The sequence below is a fragment of the Grus americana genome, chromosome 1 (assembly GCF_028858705.1).
Source record: "Grus americana isolate bGruAme1 chromosome 1, bGruAme1.mat, whole genome shotgun sequence".
NCBI classification, from domain to species: Eukaryota; Metazoa; Chordata; class Aves; order Gruiformes; family Gruidae; genus Grus; species Grus americana.
Window position 1 is genome coordinate 47,139,531 of NC_072852.1, and position 24,024 is coordinate 47,163,554.

At 40.2% G+C, this 24,024-nt stretch overlaps 1 protein-coding gene across 5 annotated transcripts in view; it reads right to left on the reverse strand.

Moving 5' to 3' along the window:
* Positions 1 to 21,770, reverse strand: part of SLC6A15 (solute carrier family 6 member 15) — a 40,279-nt gene extending 18,509 nt beyond the window's left edge. The window contains exons 1-3 of one of the 5 annotated variants that reach the window (XM_054813067.1): positions 21,178 to 21,770; positions 9,155 to 9,635; positions 242 to 399 (exon numbers count right to left, since the gene is read on the reverse strand). In XM_054813067.1, the coding sequence (XP_054669042.1) occupies positions 242 to 399; positions 9,155 to 9,443 (447 nt within the window). In that variant the 5' untranslated portion in view covers positions 9,444 to 9,635; positions 21,178 to 21,770. Of the gene's footprint in view, positions 1 to 241; positions 400 to 810; positions 914 to 9,154; positions 9,636 to 14,900; positions 15,084 to 20,159; positions 20,213 to 20,354; positions 20,572 to 21,177 lie in introns of those variants that run through there. The other 4 variants (XM_054813068.1, XM_054813070.1, XM_054813069.1 and 1 more) reach the window with 4 other exon arrangements.
* Between the last annotated feature and the right edge of the window lie 2,254 nt (positions 21,771 to 24,024).

Below are 24,024 nucleotides of genomic sequence, written 5' to 3' on the forward strand. Positions count from 1 at the left end.
AAGACTACTCTGTTGCCTAGTTCCTAATTTCAAAAGAATCACAAAATACAAGTTGACTGGTTTTACAGCCATATCTGTATTAATATTTTTAATGTACTAATTTTAGTTTTAAGATCTTCCAGAACATTGTCAACCGACCTTGAAGCCCAGCTACAAATCAGTGGCCTTTTCCTGCAGCAAAACACTAAGTCTAAATCATACAGACTGAAAGTAAGCCACATAATTAATGTTAACAACTTACTACACAGCTTGCAAATCCAATTCCTCCAAGTTTGGGGCTGATATAATTCCACACACCAATACTCCCTCGGCGGATCCTCTGCCCCACAGCAAGCTCCAAGAAAAAGAGTGGAATCCCTATTATCAGTAGCAAGATTAAGTACGGCACGAGATAGGCACCTGTGAAAGGAACAAAGTATAAATCAGAGTGAGAGGAAGGAGAGTCGGAACTTGACACAACAGATGTGAAACCTTCTAATAGCTTCAAGTTTGAATTAGTGGCATTCAGTGCAATGCTTTTGTGATCACATGCAAAGACTAATTTTACCTGAACCTTGGCCGTACTCTTGTAAGAAAAGCCCAGAGACATCGTATTTCTAAAGCACTGTAACATTTTGAGGCAAATCTTACTGAAAGTGAGTTATTATCTAATCTAGTTGTTTGCTTTTGTGAAGTTTTGGGTATTTGATCAAACTTTTTAGAGATACACTGATGCAATCAGGCACTGAATCAACATTTCTTAAAAAACTCTACACCTTGACTTGTAACAGAGCAGCAAGACTGAATTTATAAAGGAAATGCAGAACATACTGTGCATACATTCTGAATGTCATCTGATCTTAAGCAGTCTCAGAAGACTGTCCTGTTGATTTCTCCATGTGCACCTCAGATGCTCAGAAAGGGGATTTCTCAATGTGCAGAATAATGATCCTATCCAGCTAAGCAAGACAACTTTATCAGTCCATTTCTACCAGGCTCCAGACAGAGACTAGAGACATGAGGTGGAAATGAAATGGAGTATTGTAGATCCAGATCTTGCAGTACTCACAAACTCTCCTTAAAGACATTTGAAAATGTAACTGTTACTTCACTGTTTGACATGTATATGTAAAACAATTACTTTTTTCAAGGTCTTATTCCCAGGAAGTGGTCACATACAATTCTAACTTCAGGATGTATCTCCATTTACTTCTGTAAAACTAATTGCAAGCAAATAAAGCCACACACTAACTGCACTGACAAGTTCAGAGCCCAACTTCCTCCTTGCTCTTGCAGAGTATTTAGCAATAGAGCTAACAAAACAATTAGCAGTGTGGCACCTAATTTTCAAATGCGTAGCTCTTATGCTGCAATATAGAGTACTGTGCTGGCCGCCTAATTCAAACGGCTTAGGATTTTTGATTGCAACTGCTGTAAGGCTGAAGAAAAGCTCTTGAGGGATGCAGACTGCGGCATGTCGGAGCAAGCTACAAAGCAAAGATCTGAAGACTTCAGAAGCTTAGACTCGGAGCTATTAAGTTGTATAATCAGTCTATTCATCTCTGTGATGAGAGAGAAGCTGAGCAAAGTTCAGAAACCAATTTGGGATTTATCCTCAACTGCAGCTAAGTCCTACTTTAACTTCCTTCACCCAGCATCAGCTTTCCAGGGCTTTTTTAGGAGTCTATCACAATACACTGTCATTTGCATATCCTTAGTAGATAGCTTATCTCATGGAATAAATTTTATTTTAGAAAAGTTAAACTTTGCTAAACTGTTCAGGTGGCCTCATATTTTCTGGTATCATCCACTCCTATGTAGGTCCACTTGCTATTTTGCTCCTCATGAAATAACCATAAATTGGACATCACCTTCCATTATAAAGACCTTACAAAGATCCTAAGCATGAAGTAATTACAGTCTTGAATCTATGAAAAGTAGGAAAAAAAGATAGAGGAAAGTAAATCTGAGAAAAACTACTGCCTGTTGTTAGCAATGAAATAGCTTCTTGCGTTTTATTTTCATGACATGATAATATGATATGTAATGACATCGCTTGAGCAGCATTTGGTCAAAACCTATGCCAGGCTCTGAACAAGGTACTGGTTTTGAGGTTACAATAATCCCTCATGGTCTACCTACCCATTTCAGCACAATATCGACAGTCTACTTAAATATTATTTCTACTGAGGTAGCAGCTACATTCCCATTCAATGAAGAATGCAAAGGACTTACTTTCTACTATGAAAAGAGAGACAACAGAAACAGAAGGAAATAAAACGTGAGGAAAACTGAGGAATACGGTAACAAACACATTCCAAAATGAGGGGAACTATCTGTCTTAAAAATATTTAAGACAAATAATACCATTAAATACCCTTGATTTATCATCAGCATTCTCTCAAAAATTCTGTGAGACAGAAGCATACTGTAAATTCACATTGCAAATGAGAAGCTTTGGCATCGCTATCTTTAAAAATTTGGTCATACAATTAATTGAAAGCCAACAGTACATACTTTTTAAAATAGTATAACGCTACTTTAAATGATACCTGAGGTCTTAATTAGACAGGTGTTGCATAGCTGAGACAAGCCTAAACAGCTCAAAAAAATTGGGGCCTAAGTGACTTACCCTGTATCCCACTGGATGACTGTACTAGAGCAGGAACTGAACCCAGCTCTTCAGTGTCCCAGTCCACAACCTTAATCACAAGGCTGCAAAGTTAAGCACATGTTTAAAGACTGGGCTGACGTGGGTGGTTTATGGTGCAGTATCAATGTAAGTTGCAAGATTTATCAGTTAGATTCAACTAAATGAGTTAAATAATAAATGTGGGGTTAAATCCACATTGCATTACACATGACACAACCCTGTAATTCGGTGTGGGTAGCCAGCAGAGTTCACCCCTATACTGCAGGGCTTGTGCAGAGCACCTGAAGCACTGGTCTGCCGATCATTCAAACCTGCTGAGCAACCTCCTCATCTTGTGCCCCTCCCCAAAAGAAGGACATAATGGCAAAAAGTGCACATATGAGTTTCAGTGTGATATAGTTTGGACAGAGCTGGAATATACAACTGTGGATCACGCTTGCAAAGGGCTTCTGCGCCCTACAGTCAACACCAAACCACAGCATCTCTGGCGAAGTATTTTGTTTCAGCCTTCCCTTGAAGCTAGACATACTTTAAAGAACTGTAAGTCATCTTCACTTTATCATAAAATGGAATCACTATGGAAACAGCTCAGCATGTCTCTTATTTGCCAGTGCATGAAAACATGGCTCCTTGTTACAATATTGAATAAGGATAATTTTTATTTTAATTAGAACAATAAACTATACATGCTGGCCTTGAACAGCATCCTACAATTCGTTATATTGTCTGCTAGATCTGCCAGCTAAGCAGCCTTCTGAATATTACAATTCTGTGTGGTTCAGGATCCCCAGGTCTCCTTTCTACATTTTCAAAATCATTCTACCGTAAAGTCACTTCTATGCATATTTTGGCCTTAAAACACTGGCTTATTAAAAAACTCATCTTAACTTCATCAGGGAAAAAAAAATATAAAAAAATACACCTCATCCTTCTTCACTAGAATGAATGACAAAGATACAAAAGATTTCAGGAACTGGTGAATGTTAATACCCTGCACAGCACTGCTTTGATTTCTTAATTTTTTTATTTAACCAAGCATCATAATGGGATAACAGGTAAATTGTCTCTCTTGATATTACAATATGTACTAACAGAAATGGAATATTAACATTCATTTTAAGTTCTTATAAATGCTCAGGGGGGGAAAATAACATAAAATTACACGATTCATAGTGATTAAAGAGTTGGAAAATAATTTCAGAAGCAATAATGCAAGACGACATAACTAGTACCATCTTGATACTGCAGAAGAACTTTTCTTCTCCTAGCCATTTTTGATGTAACCTGAAAAATCTAATAACTTTCCAGATTAGTCTCAACTGCTGCTGTGCTAGTTTTTAATTAAGTCCGATTTAATTCTTATTCAATGAAGGTGAGCTTTACCACTGCCTTGAGGAGACATTCCAGCTCTTACAGCTTACTGGACACTTACTAATAGAAAGCTAGTGAGAACCTGATATTCAGATGAAGATCAACTTATTTTCAATGTCAAATGTTAAAATTTTCAAAGTTATGACAAGTGGGCAACAAAACACTACAGGTTTACAGTCTACTAAGCTCCTCTAAGCATCTACTAAACTCCTATAAGTGAAATTATTTACCATTACAAAATACAAACTGCTTTTATCAGGAAAACTCTGATAACAGGTTTTATGTTTTATCTCTAGGTTTGTAGTCTATCCCACTGATAGCCCTCCTGTCACTACTCTTTCACAGTTCAAATATGTTCAGGTGTGTTTATTTACAAAATTGTGCTTAAAGGATGAAAATTCCCTTAGCCAATAAGCTTTAATGAATAATTACACTTCCAAAATAAAAACATTTTCAGCACACTGAACTACAATTAAATTTTTAGTCTGATCATACAGTTTAAATCAGAACTCATGAAATAATATTGAAGTCATCAGTGAATTCAAGGCACTGATTATAAATCATTGATGAAAAGCTAAACAATGAAGCCACTGAATCCATATTCCGCATTGGAATATGAGGGAATACTTGCTTTGCTCCCATTCTGCTTATATTAGACAATCAGACTGTAGCTTCTAATGACTATTCAGTCTTTAACAGTTTACATATTATTTCTTCAGCAGTTCTCAGCAATACCTGCTGTGCTTTTTATAAGACCACAGAACTTAACTGCTCAATCTGCTGGTATTTCAGTATAAAATCCGGACCATTTAATTGTAAAAACTCACGATGTGACTCTACCCATGTCAATCTTTTCAAAACATAACGGCAAGATCATCTGCTACAGATTTCCCTATGCTGCTCACAGCTTTCATCTGTTTATCATTGTTTACTAGTTCTTTTGACTTTTTACATCACAGAGATATTAATAAGACTGACCTTAAAAAAAAAAACAGTAAAATTAAGTTAATGCTCATGAAAATGCAACACGAAAATCTTTGAGTGTGCAGTACTTTGTAAACCCCCAATAACACCTGCAACACTAGAAGCACCTCTTAAATAACTATGATCACTTGTCTTCATAATAACACTCCCTCACTTACCACTTATTCTAGCAGAACAGCTAATTTAGTTTGCTTTTGTTACTTCTAATATGTGAAAGTATGATTTTACTTCTGCTAATCCTAAAGGAAAAAAACAACCAAACAGAATAAACTTCAAATATTGCCTTTGTTTGAAAACAGTGAAAGCTGTGCAAGCTATTCGCCACATGATAGCAATGAGCAGCAGGAAAATATAGGTCTAGTTCATCACTATTTATTAGCCTCACAGCAAGACTGGGTAGACCCGAGCGGTTTATTTCTAAGGCTCGCTATCAATCTTAGGAAGCTGAGGATGCTCTGAACCTACTGCACGCTAACATAGGTTATGAAATTGTTATATAGCAACTGTGCCTATCTGAACAAACACGCGTATTCGTCTTCAAATAGTAAAGGAGTAATAAATAAACTGTGCAGTGTAAAAATTAGAAATATAAAAAACCTCTGAAACTAAGTTAGAGCATACCCAGCTCCAGTGCAAATCACCTCTGTGAGGTATCAAGGAAGGAACAGCTTTTGTATCAAGTTAGGCAGCAAAGAGTGGAAGAGGTGCCTTAAGTGCCAGATGGGGACGGGGCATTGCCTACCAGGGGTAAGGACCACCAGTGGTGAGGACAGAGGTGAAGGAGGCACAGAGATCTATAGCCACTTCCTCAAAACTTTACTGAACACCTTCAGCCCCTCATTTGCAGAGCCTAAAACTCCTTTGGGCTCATCCCAAGAGCACCCTGAGGTGCTCTCCATCTTCTCCCAGCCTCTTTTTATCTCGAGATGCTTCCTGCATTACAGGTACATCCCCAGTGTGGATGGAAGTTTGTCCCAGCTGCATACTAGCCTCTTCTCTCACCTCTCACGAACCAAGTATGAAAGCCAGCAAAGAGCTACCCAGTCTAGCTGCAACTTAGTTGAGCATAAAAAAATACCAGATATTTCTCTAAATATTTATGAGTTTATATGAATTAAAGCAACAGAAAAAAACTCTCAAAGGATCACAAGAAATAAAGGTGAAGGAAGTCATTTTGGTGGTGTAGGCCAGACCCAGAAACGGCTATTGGAAAGGTACCTATGGACATCCAAGTATCAGTGCAGTGTGGCTATACACAAGTTACCTTTAAAGATGGTATCACAGATACCTCACTGAAGCAGTACAGAGCTCTGAAGTTAACAGTGTTGGCGTACCACAGGCCACAGCCATAAACAACGCAATCTCTCCAGAAAACAGGGTGGTAAACACCAAATTTTTTCTCCACAAATTCCTCTAATAATGTACTTCTATTTGACCTAACTTGTCTCTGTCTTTTCTATGTTTATTTTGTTGGTTTTGTTGTTGTTGTCACAGAAATTTAAAAAAAAAAAAGACAAAATTGAAGATTACTACATGGTTAGAATTTGCTTTCTCTTTTACTGGTGGCTTTGGAACACTTAATGTTGGAAGAAACCTGTGAAGGAAACTAATGAGTAACTGTGGGTTTTACTTATTTTTTGTTTAAATTTTAAGTATATTTATTGGTTTACCACTTTTCAATATACTCCCCTCATCTGATGGTATTTGCCAGATCTAAGATTCTTAAACATAGGGAAGAAAACGAAAACTGTTCAGACAAAACTGAAGGTGGAGACCTAGCCATATGCTTCACCGAAACAGTTCTAATGAAAATCCACAGAAAGGCTGTTTACCTTGTACTCAGAGACTTCAATATGTATTTATAGTAAAGTTTTCTCAGCAAAAGACTACAGAACAGTTCTGACACTGATATTTAGAATGGGTTGCAAAAAACCCCTACAATTTTACCTAGAATGAAACATACATGAAATAATACGTGTAGCAGAAAACTGGAACCTCATATAAGATGTGTGAAGGGGTTTTTTACCACGCATTTGAACTTTTCCCTCCCTCCTCCGATTCTTTTATGCACTTTTGAGAGTTATCTGTTGATCTGCACACACATATACAGGCACCAATGTACTTTACACATTTCAATGTTTTGCGTCACCTTCTCCAGCTTGCGTTACAGTGAACCTGAAAACCAAGAAAGCTTTAGCTCTAATGATCGCTTGCTTTTTCCCTGTTGTTCTGAAGGTTGCAATTCACTAAAATGGTGCAAAATTATTTTTAAAAGTGAAATGCATCCTTGTCTCAGCCATGTGCAGAAAACATTGTCTCCACAGACTATGTTATACATCCAAGTTCCTGCAATCACAGCACAGCGGAAAACATTTAATTTCAACCTGAAATGACTCCATATTTACTTTTTCAAGTTTGACCAGTGAAGTGCCATAATCCCTGAAGGATGAGTGTGGGGTTTTTTTCTAAAATGTGAAATTACTAATTAATTTAATACGTTTCTATTTGATCTGAATTAAATTTACACTCAGTAAGAGTAACTTTACAAGCGCCTGACAGTACAAAACCAACAGCCTAAGGAACATACCAGTAGATCTCTTCTGTTGGTTCGAAGGAGAATCCAATGGGCTTGCAAAATTAGTTACTAACTACATTAAACACAGACTTTCAAAAGGAACACAACTACATGTAACAACCTGCTGTAAGGCATTACCATTGAGACTACATCTTGATGCCATACTTAGGATGGAATGATACAGAATATAAACATTTTAATAGCTACACCTTTAACTATGAATCACTTCGTTTTAAAAGTTGTTAATTAACAAATGTATCATTTTTTTCAACTAGTAGTGATACATCATCAATTCTATACTGTGTCTAGTAGACTAGATGAGATTGCCATCCACTGAAAAGCTACGGTTTTTGAGAAACTACATTCAACATGCTTTCTCAGTTAATATTACAATTACAGATGAAGAAAATTTTAGATTCCAATCCATTAAATCAACCATTTAATGACTTTCTCTCCAGAATAAAGGAGGAAAAAAGGAAGTTAAATGAGAGTGAAAAAAAATCTTACAGTAACTAGATATAAAATAATTTAGACTTTATCCTGGAGATGGAATGTTTGTATAAACTCCATTTTTACTGCTTAAACTGACAGAGAAAACAAATAAATTACAAAATTTCACTCTGATTATATTCTAGGCTCATTTCTATACTCCTCAATTACATCAGTTTTGTCATTCAACTTTTAAGATCCAGCATGAATAAAATGATGTACTTTATTCTCTAGCACAGATCCACTTTTTCTATCATAGAAAGTGACAGGTTTGTTTTGAATTCAGCTAAGTAATTAGCTACGATAGGATGTGCATTAATGTAGTATAGTAGGGTACAGTATAGCATAGGATAAACCACTAATCCTGCATTCAGAGAGGAAGGAAGGTCTCCAGCCTCATACTTCATACTACATTCAAAACCACAGATGGACAGCTAACAGATAAACACCTTGATGTTATAGTTCTAAGTGAAAGGTAACTTGTTATTTAGGAAAATAGTTAATTATATAACAGCACAAAACAGATACATTCCCTTAAGGTAATGATTTAAATTATTTATTATCAGTAAAAAAATCCTTTTCACTCCTACAGTATTTTGTTGTTCTTGCAGAAAGTAAATCGTGATCAAATGGCCTAGGAGCTAAAAGCAATTAAAAAGTAAAGGTGTGAAACTTAGTACCACTAAATACCAAAGACCGAATACGGCTTCGGTCTTTAAAGTGGATACAGATTTAATGCCTTGATTTATTGTCCAAGTATTATAAAGAACACTTTAGCACAACAATAGCCAGGTCCTAAATAACGCAACGCCTCCATAAATATGTGTTTTGCTTAGCCACTAGTTTGACCACTAGTTAAAGTCCTATCAAGAACCTTCTCCTCTAAAATGAAGAAATGGAATCTTAGAAGAATCTGCTACTTACTTTAACAGATGTGTCTTTCTGAGTAAAGAGAATATGTTTTTTTCCTCATAGGCTCTGGCAGAAATTAAAAGAAAAACCTGACATGCTGGAGCAGATTTTACTGTGGATATCTCTGCCAACCTTGAAATCTGAAAGGTTAGCTTCATCATTTAGCTACAACTAGCTATCACAAGACTTACCTCCACCATTTTTCTGACACAGATATGGGAATCGCCACACATTCCCCAATCCCACAGAAAATCCAACTTGTGCCAGAATATATTGGAGTTTGCTGTTCCAAGCAGGTCTTTCATCTTCTACATCTGAGCCTTCTTCAACATCTGCATCTTTTTCTTCCTGATCATCAACCATAAGCTCACTCTTCTTAAAGGCATCATCTGAAGAGTCTTCATTAGAGAGAAGGTCCTTAACTGACTCAATGACCTCATCATCTAGTTCTCTTTTCACTACCTTGCTGTTCTTAGGCATTTGTAATGTGAGAAAAACAGTAAGGAAGTCAAGTTCAGCTGAGAGAGATGGACAAGCACTGAAGAAAGCTCTCCCTCTGCTTGGCCAAAAATATTGAAGAAATAGACTGAAGATGGTGCCTGATGAGTCCTTGATACCAGGGAATCAAGAGTAAGGACTTCCGTTTCTGAACGTTCTTTCTACTGAAAGTATCTGTGAAAAAAATAAAAAAGGATATTATACTATTATGCAGAAGAAACTTAATTTAGGAATCATATGCTTTGGTTTGCCCATTTCTGCTTATCTCAATGATTTAACAAAAGGAGAAAAAGAGAAGAAAGGGATGTTAAACCACTTCCAAATTGTATGAATTAAGTCCACTGTTTGGTCTTAAATATTTGTGTAGAATACATTTCATTCACTTGCTGAGGGGTTTTTTTTTTGGGGGGGGGGGTGTTTTTGCTTTGTTTGGTTGGGTTTTTTTTATTTCCTAAAGACTGATAGGCTAATTGCTTATATTTTACAGCATAACAAGATTTTTCTTATCAGGCATAATGGAATATGCACTTCACATAAAATTTAGGAGCCCAATTCCATTACTTCCTGACTTAACAGCTGTGCTTGAATTTATTAAAAATATGTTTTAAACAATGTAGATTAAGTTTTTCAGATCATTTCAGAAAGCCATCCAGCAATTAAAATTTTGATATACAGGATGCACCCAGTGCTTCAAAAGCAAGGGTGACTTATTTTCCTGTATTCTTCATCAAGGAATATATAATCACAATCATATTTTCAAAGGTGAGATGCTCATCTCTTATGAGCTTTGATGCTTTAGCTAGTTTCTTAGTAATAGGAAATAATTAAACAGATCTGAAACATCTGAAAAGCCGTAACCAAATCCATTTAAAAAGCCTGCTCTTTCAAACGTGTATGTGCAGACACAAAAATGCCTCCATTTGAATATCTGTTTTTCTTTTAAGACAATGAATCATTTAAAAAGACAGATCGACTTGCTTGCAGCTGCCATACTGAAGGTAACCATAAGATTTTGGGGAGGAATGTTTTTTGATAAATTCTTCACTAATCACATGGGACAAAACTAGTATGTGCAAAGCCATCTGCACAATTAAGAGTCTTAAAAGGGATTTAGATTATGTGTTAAGCTTCATGAAAACCCTAAAAAGGGAATACACAAGGAGTCTAATCAAAAACTGCTAAGTGATGAGAATCAGAAATTACCCTGGGATACATGAGACCTTTCAGCTTTTACTTAAAGACTTGCTGCAACATCTGCTCCATAGGACAAAGGCTGTACCATGTTCTGATGAACTCGCGCACGCAGCCAAGAACTGCAAGGAATGACTGGACTGTTAGTGCAGTAATTGAGAGATCAAGCACCTCATGGCTGCTCCAGTGACAGACCAGAAAGAAAGACATTAAGCCACTGGAACCCAGCCCACAGCTTATCAAGGCGAGACTTCACAACAACAGAACTAAAACCTCTGTCACCACAAGTACCATCACCAACCTTGTGGCCCACAGGACAATGACCTTTTTCAATAGTTTCCAAGGATTTGGAAGTTGAACTTCACTCCAGTTGCCTACTAAACTCCCTTCTAACCTCTTTTCATTCATTCCCTAGACTCCCGTCACTGCCTTCTCACTTTCCCCCTGCCTCCTCTCAGCACCTCCAGCTCTGGCATCCAGCCCCCATTTTTTAAGGGCAGCAGAGCCCACTGGCTTGTGATCTGCTTTGTGCTCACCACTGGCACTGGAAGGGCCCAGGGTCCCGCACACCTTCCTTCTGGAATGTGGTGGAACTAGTATCAGGCTTCGTTTTGACTGATACCAGTTCTTATAAAAAAAAAAATCACATCTGTGAGCTACAGACAGAACAGTATAATGGGGACAGTTGTTAAGACAACAGAGAAATCCTTTTACTCTATCTTGTTTATCTGGGCTGAATGAATGTCTTCTCAGGCCTCTTTTTATCTCTTTTGTCTTTTAGGTTGTAAACTCTTCAAAGGACTTCCTCTTCTACTCCATGTATGGTTCAGTAGCTCTTAGTTGTGACTGAGATATCTAGGTAGAACCAAAATGCAAACACCAATAATACATAAAGCTGAAGCATTTAAGCAGTCCTAATGGAACTTTGTGACTATAAACCACAGCATCTGGTACTTCAACCACTACTTTTAGTCACATTTCAAACTTTTCTTTTCCTTTTGTTCCACTGATGTAAATTAAAGCAGCTTCTCAGTTCCAGTAATTAGTAATAAGTTCAGGGAGTACGTTAAAATGAAACAATTGTCTCTCAATTCACAGCTGCACAAGTGAAACTCCATCAGTATTTGTCTGTAGGTCTGAAATCCTTCTCTAACTGTAATAAGCAAAAGATATTTACAGTCAAAAAGGCACAAGCAATCTATCAGTATTTATTAAAATGTTTACAAAGGTCGTATCTGTATTAATTATTGTAGATATAGTAACTTGCAGGGCAGCAGTATGATTTTTCTGGATCTCTCACAGATGAGTCAATTCCACCAGAAATTGCATCATTCTGTCCCATCATACATTAAACACTGCATTACTACCCTTCAGAATTAACTGGGCTTGACACTTTTATTCCTAGCACAGTATCATATTATTTTCCTTTTCATTAACTTCCCATTAAGCAGGACGTTATCAATAGTGCTATGCTATCACTCTTTAGACTTGCAACACTTGCAGGGCTTGAGAAAATGCGGGAGGCACGCCCAGCAGACCAGTGCTTGGTCTAACAGTACTGGTTTTCTAATTGAATGCGTACCATTGGCCAGATTGCATCAAGGATGCAGGATAGTCCTTCGGAATACATCACAAACCCACAGGTGGCTTCTGACTGCCAGATTTAACAACTTGTTCTCTGTACTAAAGGGGTCAGCACTAAACCAAACGAGGAGTCCTACCTCACCAGACACTACCATCAGGTGCAAATGCTCAAAACGTGGTCCCAACTGGCTTGTGCAAGGAGCCTGCCGTCTGTGCTCGGCACTCCCAGAACACACTAAGACACACGCAGAAGCCTTTGATCCAAATCACACCCGCGCAGAAGGCGGACACCGAACCGCTCAGCCCGAGCTGGGTCTAGATACGAGTGCTCCCCAGTGAAGACTGAATAGAGAGATACCTAGTAAAGTTACTCACCAGCACAGTTCAATAAAATGAATCACTGAACAAGCTCTTTTTTTTTTTTTTTTAATATCACAGTATTGAACTTCAGCACTTTTATCTACAAAATGCTATTTTAGGTTCCCACATCATTTGGATCTAGTCCAGTACTGAAGTTCTTCATTAGCATCAGAGAGTAATTAGGAAATATCACACCAAATTCTGTTAAACTGCTCTTTCAGCTAGTTCCACTACCAGCTACCTTCTACTCTACCTTGTGCAGTAATACAGCATTATACAATAGGAGTGTTTCTCCTAAGTGTCATTAAAAAATCTACATAACAAACCACTGTATTTCCTAATGAACTGCAGAATTCAGTATCACAGACTCAGCCATTACTAGGATCATTTTAAACTCCAAGTCCTAAATCTTGTCACATACTTTAAAACATTACTGTACTATACTATTACCAGCAACCTGGATTAAAAGTAAAATGTCTAAAATGTAACTTAGCCTTATTAAGTTGTTGCTTTGGGGGTTGGTGGGTTTTCTGATTTTTTTACCTAGCTTAGATCTAGATCATGCCATTTGATCAACTGATTTAATTTTGGTTTCCAGGCAGTTTCACTCATCTTTTTCATAACTCAAATGATATCATGTGCCAGATGAAAACACCAAAGGGAAATTTTTATTATCACATTTACTGGAGAACATAATATTTCTCTGGACTTTTCCACAACTGAAATGAACAAATCAAGATAGTATTCCTTTTCTTATGTAAAATCCCCTTTAAAAAAAAAATCTAAAATTAATCTTAAGCTGGCCTGACAAGTGTCTGTACTGTTTGAGGGTATGTAACAGAATGGAAATTGCTGAACAGCACATCGTTCAGTTAGAAAATCATGTAGAAAATTGTTCTGTCACTGAATTACCAGTAATCAGTAATCTGAGTTAGCATACACAAACTTTTGGAAACGACTTTCTAAATCAAACAAATCAGCTAGATTTTTATGATGTCTTAATAGCGTTGTCCTTGATATGTTAAAATCTCTATTTCTTTCTCATACTGAAAGATAAAACAGTTGAGTCTTCTTTTGACACATCAAGCAAACTGCAAACCCAAACTTACTTTCTCGGAACACAGTGGGAATTTTGTTTTGTTTTGTTTTTTTCCTACAGAAGAAGAATGAAGCCTTAATGCATCAGCATGCAGAAGTAAAGTAACCTGATTAGACTGCCACATTATTAGCAGATTAAGCAATAATAATCCCTTGCAACAGGGAATTCAAACCCAAATTAGCTCCCTGGGAGATCTGGGCTCGCTATAGAACTTTTACTTCAGCTTCAGGCCCGCATTCAAGAAATGCTGGCACAGGGAGATAAGACCCATAAAGGCTCTGCTGACCAAACCGCGTGCATCTGCAGTAACACTCAAAGGAACTTCATTAGTCAAAGCACCAAAAGACACATCGAAAAATGTTGCTGCGTCCCCTTTTCTCCCCATCTTTCTTACACGTAACGCCTAGTAAAGGAGTTGTACTGGTTCTGTCTCTTCACTGTTACACTGGTAATGAATCCCACGTCGGGCTCCCTTTCAACGCATCTCTATTAGACAGATCTGCATGCCAACATACGGACACTACTAGATCCACACTGTACATCTAGTTCTCTCAACGGTGTAGTACCAGTAATTACAATTAAAAAGTTGTGAGGCTGGAGATTTTCCACAACGTGTACAGAAAAATAGGCACAAAAAAAATCTCACCTGCTTACAGATTTTAAAGTATAATGAGTACAACTGCCCCATGTTCTTGCAATCACAGCACAAGTCTCTATAAAAAGCTATTTGTAAAGCAATTTCATGTTTAAAACATCCCACAATACTATTGCAACAACTGATATAACTAAATTTTAAAGAACTTTTAGCAATGTTTTTCTGCAATAATTTAAAACACAATTACTTTTACATTGTGTTCCTTTTTAAAACCAGCATTTCCCTCTGAAAAGCCCAATAAACGCTCCATTCTTTTCTAACACGGTATACTTTATTTCTTTTATTATCTTATTTTTACTTCTGATGAAGACATAGCAATTCAGCAAAAGTATCTACATTCAAATTTTAATGCATTACAAATAATCCTTAAATCTTCTTTGATCAAATATGGTTTCAGTCTTCAATGTGAGTTGGAAGGAAAGGAAAGGGGAATAATTAAAATAGTGTGTTCATACTTCATAATCGACTATCAAGAAAGTCCAGACAGCAAATAACTTTCTAGAAGGCTACTGTAACATCATAAAAAATAGAAAAAGGAAAGAATGGATACCTTTTTAAGTTCAATGCTTGCCATTAAAGGGAGAAAAAGATTAACGTTCTGTTCTTCAGAGCTCTGCGTTCTTCTCCGATGAAGCAGTCAACATACCAACATGCTGCTGTGGGGGTAGCAAAACGCAATATAAAGCTGCAGCCAGTTCACATTACTATAATCTCTGCTTTGAAGGTAGATTGCGATAGCGCAGTGTACCAGTCCCATCCCACGAGCTTACGTCTTATGCTCCTGTTCACAAATCTCCACCTCGACTCCCAGTGAAGAAACCAGTATGATACAGCAGAGGACACAGAACTAAAAGTCAGGATTCCACCATGGAAGACGTTCGTAAAAGATCTTGACCAATATTCATGCCAAAGGTTTCAGTCTGTATGAAATCACTGGATGAGAATTATATGCAAAAGTGAAGAAGAGAAGCTTTTGCAGCATGAGGAAAGCCTATAAAATCCACCTCAAATACGCGTCTACACGCTAGGCAGAAGAAAGCATGATGGGAACAACCAATATAGAAAAAGGAAAATAAAATTTTTTAGGAGCAAAGGACTGCTATGAGTCTGCAAAAAGGAAGCAGGCCATTGGTGCAGACAGGACGGGGGGAACAGCTAATGACCATCATATTTGAGTGAGAAAGAGACAACAAAGACTGCAGGAGCAAACCAGGCTTCGTGGGAGTACTGTGATTGTGAAGAATGGCTATCGCTGGGGGAATCTGTGTACAGATAATTATTTCAGCAAGAGTTACACTGTGTTACAGTACTCATTGCACAGACTGAATTACTGCTGCAATGCAGCACTGTGCTCTTTGGCGGAAATAAGAATATGCACCATAGCCTTTTTGCCTAGTCAAGCCCATTTGTATCTACCTGCTGAAGCTGCCATTACGCTACTATGCTTCAGCGTGAACTACATGATCCAGCATTTTGCCCTACCTAGTTTAATACAGCCCGTCAGTAACAGATACAGATTAAATAGCTACTTAATCATAATGAAAGATAATTATATTCTATACAATGAAACTCACATTTCTTTGCATTCTTCAGCGATGTTGTCTGAGACATGCTAATGCATGTTACACATACTACATTACATTGTAAAAAAAAATAAGAGCTCTTTGGGCTACGGGAGAACTGAAAGCATTAGAAAATGTGAATGTTTTTGATTCTGGTGTCTCTATACTAAATCATTTAGACTATAGCAAAACTATTTCAGGATGCAAGTCTAAATTCACACCTGCTGCAAATACAGGTAATTATACAGATTTCAGTGACACTGCATCTGTTTGATACTGCTGGGAAATCTGCTCTCAGTTTCTACAAAATGTTCTTCCTGACTTCATCTTACATCAAGAACCTGCACAGTCTCAAATGCAGACTATTCCTCTCCCAAATTAGTCTCCTTAAATTTTAGTTACTGGAGAATATTTTCTACTATTATAAGACAAACACAATCATTTGTCAAGAATAGTATGATTTCTTTCTCAGAATTGTTCATTGTCAATAGATTTGATCTTAACAACTTCTATGACTTCTCCAAAATCACTGGGCAAATAGAAATATCTGAGAATGTTACAACCTAGAGCTCCTGAATGTCTTTTTTTTTCTTTTCATTGGATGTAATCTCTAAAGACTTTATTGGCCTTAATGTAGTTTCTCACCTGCTTTCACAGATTTCTCAGTATTTTCTTCTCACATATCAACTTCACTGAAATACATTACAGCCTTACATGATGTGCTAACTGGAATTTCCTATTCAGATGGAGAAAACGTATCACTTATTCTGCAGTCCTTTCCTATATGTAGGAATACATACATATTAAAGCATCAAATTCAGTAGTCACCACCCCTCCAGCTGAAGTTGAGTGAAGTAATCTCAGCAATTTTGACAATACTCAACCTTTGAATGGTCAAGTTCGAAGGGCATAACTGCTGGCAACTTGAAACAAAAGCTCCATTTTCTAAGTTCACCATATAAGCTACAACAGGACCACAACTTTATTACAAAATCTTATCACACTTCTGAGATGGGAGAGGATATAAAATATTTCATTCAAGTACTGAAATTAAGTCACAAGATCAAGTACTGAAAGTTAGATATTATCAGATACATAATTGCCCTGAGACCTTAATTCTCTGCCCTCTGCGCTTCTGGATGGATCAATAAGTAAATCAAGATGTCCTTTGGAAGAATTTATGTAATTACTTCTTGTCTGGTTTTTATACATATATATGCATATATATATGGGTTTTATAGCAGAAAAACCTCAACTCTTCATAGATAGGTTAGCAGAAATCTTGCTTCTGGTGTGACCAGCAGGTCGAGGGAGGTGATCCTGCCCCTCTACTCTGCTCTTGTGAGACCCCACCTGGAGTACTGCATCCAGCTCTGGGGGCCCCAGTATAGGAAAGACATGGAGCTGCTGGAGCGAGTCCAGAGGAGGGCCACGAAGATGGTCAGAGGGCTGGAGCCCCTCTCCTATGAGGACAGGCTGAGAGACTTGGGGTTGTTCAGCCTGGAGAAGAGAAGGCTCCGGGGAGACCTTAGAGCAGCCTTCCAGTACCTGAAGGGGCCTACAGGAAAGCTGGAGAGGGACTGTTTACAAGGGCCTGTAGTGATAGGACAAGGGGTAATGGGTTTAAGCCGAAGGAGGGTAGATTTAGATTAGATGTTAGAAAGAAATTCTTCACTGTTTGAGTGGTGAGGCACTGGAACAGGTTGCCCAGAGAGGCTGTGGATGCCCCCTCCCTGGAAGTGTTTAAAACCAGGTTGGATGAGGCTTTGGGCAGCGTGGTCTAGTGGAGGGTGTCCCTGCCCATGGCAGGGGTGTTGGAACTAGATGATCTCTGAGGTCCCTTCCAACCCAAACCATTCTATGATTCTACGATTCTCCTTAAATCTGGTTATTTAATTTCATTATATAAATTATGCTTTCAAGTTATGTTACAGTAAATCCCTATGTCTTTAAAAAGAAAATTGTTAATACCAGTTCCACTATAGAGGATCCAACACTGTAAACTTCCTATTGCAGTTTCCCATCCCTTCTTCATTTTGGCTTAGAGAAGAGCATGCTGAATCATTAGCACCGCAGTACACATTTCTGACACTTGAAATGCAAAAACTGTATAATTTGCCAGCAGCAAAAAACTATTTTCCCAAAGTGGGACATAGACTACTGGCACTGTGAATTAGATTCAAAGCATTGTTGTACACAGCGTTACGCAAACTTTTTCTTTTCTTTCTCCCATACAGAAAATAAGGAACACCTAGTCTTAAGAGTGAAGGATGAGAATGAAGAGGTCTCTTTCAGTGTAGGCTGCTGGGAAGCTCAGCCCAGTTATTGCCATTGCCTAAAGCAACCGTTCTGGCGGTTACCATTGCTCTTTCACACTACTTTGTATGGGCTTGTCAGGTTTTGTGCATCCAGCTCTTCAGTAGAATAGTGCTCAGTTATCATTTGTCGGCGATCCTTTTTTCCCTAAATTATTGAAGAACATTTCCTGAGTAAAGGCAAGGTGACTTTGAATCAAATTTCAAGGGCTTCAGTTTTGAGATGCCACCTGCTGATAAGTCACAGTGATTCTGCAACCAACTGAGAATTCAAAGATCTTTAAAGTCACATGGAAAAGCTGCTACTGGTATTATCATTTTTTACAATCCATTGCCATGCTGATCTATATACTTTATGAGCAAAGACCCAAAGCTGTTCTTTCAGAATCAACAGATATTTTTTCTTTTGGAGTAAGAACATTAATCCTTGACATAAGTTAGCCAGTGCAATGGAAAGCAGCTGGGGACACAGGTCAACGCGTCCTTAATGTTGTGGACACTTTTGGTTGTACAAGAAAGAATCTCAGAAAAAAAAAAATCTGTCTTCCCAAAAAGATTCCTACCGCAAATACTTCCCAAGTGATGTAATTTCATGCCACTTGTGCAGCAACAACGCCAATATATCTTAACAACGCAATTTATACTAAAAGGAATAACTGTAATTAGTAGATTGTTTCTGAATAACCTGTGATTTTTTTTTCTTTTCTGATAAATTCAACATTTTAAAACTTTTGTGCATACAGGCCTTTGCAATATACAGCAGAGAAAAGAGATGTGACAGAGTTGTTCAATCTATATGGTCCTCATCTGCACTACTACTTTCTTGCTTGCTTGCCTTCAAGAAAAAAGAGAACCGTAAGAATGACAAGACACTAAAGGTCAACTGGAATCGGTTATGCTGCAAAGCTAGTTTCCAGATGCCTTAGCTGTTTCACTTACTCAGTTTCACTATTGGTGGCACATCTGAATAACTATGAAATGGCTTGGTTTTTCACATACAGATCAAAACCAATGGGATTTTTTTTTGTTCTTGAATCTGAAATGCAGAACTGAGCCCACAGGGAGTGTCTGATACGCACCGAGGGCAGGCTGTAATTCTGTCATTATTTTAATATGGTCTATGTGTAAAACAAAATCTTGTATATTAGCCAAGACAAAATTAAGCAATCTTTCCTAAGTATTTTTTTAAAGTTTCCTTTTTAATGAGATGTTGATAATGGGAAACACACTATTAAACAGAAAAAAAAAACCAACTATGTTGTCATCATTTTTTAATCAAATGGAGTAAACTGTCTGCATAATACACCCAGTGCACATGTACATGACATCTTTGGTTCATTTATACTTTCCTTTGGAGGGGGAAAACAGAGATTTGGATCCCTGTCCTATAGTATGTCACAGTGACATATTGATGGTGCCACACTATTCAAAAATAATTAGGCTTCTCTTAGAAATCAATACTACAGCAGTGAGCTTGTTATATAGCAATACCACACAGAAAATAAAATGGCTGATGAAGATGAGGTCTTGACTACAACAGCTTTTACAAATACAACAAAGTGCAATTTACTTAAATGGAGCAAATCCCATTGCAACTTCTCATGTGGCAGGTCAGTGTGACTGTGCAGACATCTTTCAATCATCTAATTTATTTCCACAACAAAAGCAAAGCCTTGCAGAGAAATTCCCGTTTGCTCTGGTACTAGCAAAATTGGAACAAAACCAACCAATGTGGGCATGGGAAATAAAAATAATTAATAAGAAAATGGAAGAGAAAAGAAGAAAAAAAAATCACTGGCTGAAAACTGTAGGTATGCATCTACCCTGTGGATATGCCGTAGTAGACAGAGGGCTGCAACCATTAAAATCCCGAACGGAAGATAAATCCAAGACGCATAAAGGTTGAGAAAAGGTCCTCATTATCATACCCACCCAAACATGGCTGACACCAAGGTGCACCAGCCCCCAGCCCGCCGGGGCTGCTCCAGCCTGCGCGGGGCGAGGGATGCGGGCGGCGGCGCTGGGAGGAACCGGTGCCGGTCCCCGCCGGGCGACGCCCACGCTCCGCGGCAACAATGCCGTGCCCGGGCAGCCCCGCCGCCGACGCTGCCGGTCTTCCCCACCTACCTCCTGCGCCTCCACCCAGCCCTCCAACACGGCGACCGCAGCCCTCGCCTTGCTGCGACTCTTCCCGCTGCCTCGCACGCTGCCGCCGGCGCAAGGCGGGGACGGACGCCCGCGGGCCGCTCCCGGCGTGACTGGCGATATTCCCGCTCCCTCATCTGCCGGAACGGCGAGGCTCGTCCCGCTCCCTGCCGACCCGGAGCCATCCGCGCAGCCAGGCGCATCAACGCGGTGCTCCCGTGATGGAGCCTGCCCTCGCCCCCTCTCCCCCTGAAACACGCGCTACACATACATTTAAGGTGTTTTACGCAACACGCGGGAGATGAATGAAATTTCTATCAGTCATGGCAGGAAAAGGATGTAAATTCCCTGCCTTACACAATAATAATAGTGATTACTGAATCACTATTGAATTATTACAGCCCCGTACATCCTTATAACCCACCGCTGAGTTAAAGCACATGGGTGCCTTCCAGCGGGCGCTCGCTATTGTCTGCCGAGGGGCCGGCTCTCTCCCTGCCAGCGAGAGGCTGGCGCCGGGGCGAAGGCAGCCTCCCGGGGGGGGGGGGGGCTGGGGGAACCCCCCTCTGCGCCCCGCAGGAAAGCGGGCACCGAGCGGAAAGAGACCCCCGCCCCCCGCCCATCCTGCCCCTTCCCGCCCGACAACACAAGCGAGACGGCGGGCCAGCCATGCCCCCCCTCCCTGCGCCCCTCAGCCACACGGCGCGGCAGGGCTGAGAAAGCGCGGGTCGCGGCGGCGCCCGGCCCGCCCGCACCCCGCAGCCGCCGCCCCGCTCGCCGGGCGCCTTGCCTCGCCTCGCCTTACCTCCGCCCGCGGGGCTCGCCGGACGCCAGCTGCGGGAAGGGGGGGGGGGGCGGGTCCCCCCGCGGGTGCGGGGTGGCGAGCGGTGCGGTGCGGGCGCGGAGCTCAGCGGCGGGCGGGCGGCGGCGGCAGGCACATGTGCCCAGCTTTCGCTGCGGCGGCGTTTAAAGACAGACATAAAAGCGGCGGGGGGAGAGGAAGGGGGAGGGCAGCGCCGGGCCGGGGGAGCCGCACCTCCTGACGCAGGGAGGAGCGCTCCCCCCCCCCCCCCCCGCCTGCAGCAGCATCTCCTTCGCCGGAGGCGGGCAGGGAGGAGGCAGAGGCGGCGGCGGTGGTAGCAGCAGCAGGAGGAGGAGAGAGAGGCCCGCGGCCCCACCGCCGTGCCAAAAGTCCCGCGGCCGCGCTCCGGCACCGCGGGTGGCCCGTTCCCTGCCGCCTCCCGCCGGGCCCGTGACGGTGACCGCGTCCCCGGGTCCGTGCGCCGCGCACATGGGCTGCGAGCGGCCGGCGGCGCCGCCCGGGCCCGCCCTGGGCCTCGTTGTTGGCGGGGTGGCGGGGCGCGGGCGGGGAGCTGGCCGCCGGGGTGGCCTGGAGGCGGGAAGCAGGCGCACGGGTGGGAGCGCTTTTGGAGAACGTGGAGGTTTTCCAAAACAAGGGGGTGAGTGGGAGTGAGGGGTGTGGGCCTAAGGAAGGTAGAGAGCTCGGTCGGGAGCAGGGTGGCGGCGGGGCGGCCGCTGCGGGTATACCTGCCTGCTGCGGGGGGACGAGGGATGGACACCTGGCAGGGGCGAGCCTGGAGGCTGAAGGGATGGAGAGAGACCGTGAGGAGGATGGAGGGCACCAACCAGTACCCGTGGTGATGGTGCGCAACTCTTGTCGCCCAGACTGTACTGCTGTCGCAGCCGCATGAAGATGTTTCACTTTAACACCCCCCTTAAACTTCCTGTCATTAAGTCTCTCCATTGCCCTTCTACCAATTTTTTTTTTCTTTGCTTGCATTTTTCTTTAAAAGAAAAGCAGATCGATTCTGGCTAGAAAGGCAGGCTTGTAGTAAAGATGAGAAAGTAAGCTGTTCAGAGGTGCGGCAGCCAGACAGAAAAGCCGCATTGACTTGGGTGAAGATAGGCACGATGGAATGGAGAGTGAACTGGTGTAATGTTCGCTCTGAGTAATTACTGCAACAACTTCAGTCTTAACACATGGTGAATAAAAATATGTAACTTTCTTACACCACATGAATCAAGGTCATATTTTTCTTCAAAGAGTTGTCGTCAGTCTGCCTAGCTGATTTGCATTTCCTTCATATTTTACTGAGAAAGCTGTGACGCAAACTTATTTTTGTAATTCTACTTCATTATGCAAAGCAATTTGTCATAGTATTGTGCATTTCTCATTATCGTTCCTAGTACACCTAAGTAATAGTTTCCACAATGTATTTCAGTGATGTGTAAAAACGGTCCTGTAAACTATAGGTTTTGCACTTGGTGATTAAACGTTATTTGGAACTCAGTAACAATGAACTTACCTTGAGTGAGTTTCTAACTGTGAACTAAACGTCTTTTCTGCTAAGTACTGATGAGAGGAAGAATTTATGCTTTCTATTGCTAGATCATGAGTGATACTTTTATTTAGTAAACTACCTAATAATGTTATCATGTGACTGCATGGTTAATTGACACAGGAAAAGGTCATTCCTGGATCCCTCTGAATTCTGTGTACAGTTAACGATGAGCTGAGATCTGTAATCATGTTATCAACTATTTGATGCCTCTAACTTTACTATAGGAAAGGTACCATTCAACTTTCAATGTCCACCAAACATATCATCAGATATTTACAGCTTTTTACAATTCCATGAGGAATTTGCAATTCTTCAAATGCCATGTAAAAACCACGTTGGTAAACATTCAATAGCAATCTTTGTTGTAATCACCTTCGTAATCTTTTTTTATTAGGTTTATTGGAACTTAACCATCTTTAAATTCTACATTGGTTTAATCAAAGTGCAGATATTTATGGCTTCAAAACTGGAGAAGCAATTCCACTTCCAATGTAGAAGGATTTCCACTTTTGCTTCTGGGTTCCGATGACAAAAATATGATACAAAAATAACTTACTAATTTTTGCCAGTTTTCAAACACAGGAATCTGCTGGTGGACGCAAGGTTTGCAATATAGCTGTTACGAGATTGAGCTACATTGGAGGGGAGCTTATCATTCTCTAAGCTGAGTTATGGGCCTACACAGGCAGAGAGAAAGCCTCATTTGTTGGTCAGGCTCTCAATGTGTCTGTGCTTGTGACTCAGGAGGTTTGAGGATAGAGAGAAACAGTCTAAGTGGAAGGCAAGAAATGCCAGCATGAGAAAAAACATTATCCTAAAGCAAAGCTGAGATGTTGATGTACGAAACCTCTACCTTGTCAAAACTTTAGATTAAAAAAATGCCCAAGCAGAAAACATAAGTGTATGCTGTTAAATATTTTAGGTAGCAGTTAGCCAATTTTATTTTTCTGCTAGGTTTTACAATCTTGTCACTTCCATAGAGATTTTAAATATAACACATTATTTTATAGTTTTGTTGGAAGCAAACATGTATGAAATAAGCCACTTAAAAATATTTTTACACCTCTTCTAGCTAATGAATAACTACAATCTAATTAATTATGTATTGAGTTCTTCAAAAATCTCTTGTGTCCATAATTATTTGTATTCCTTTGATGGTGTAGCATACAGTAACAGGTGAAAGTTAGGAATAACATTCTCGGAACTAGAATGAAGTAGACAAGCACATACCAAAATAGGAATAAATATGAGTCAGTATGCACCAGTAAATTTGAATGGAAACAGTGGAA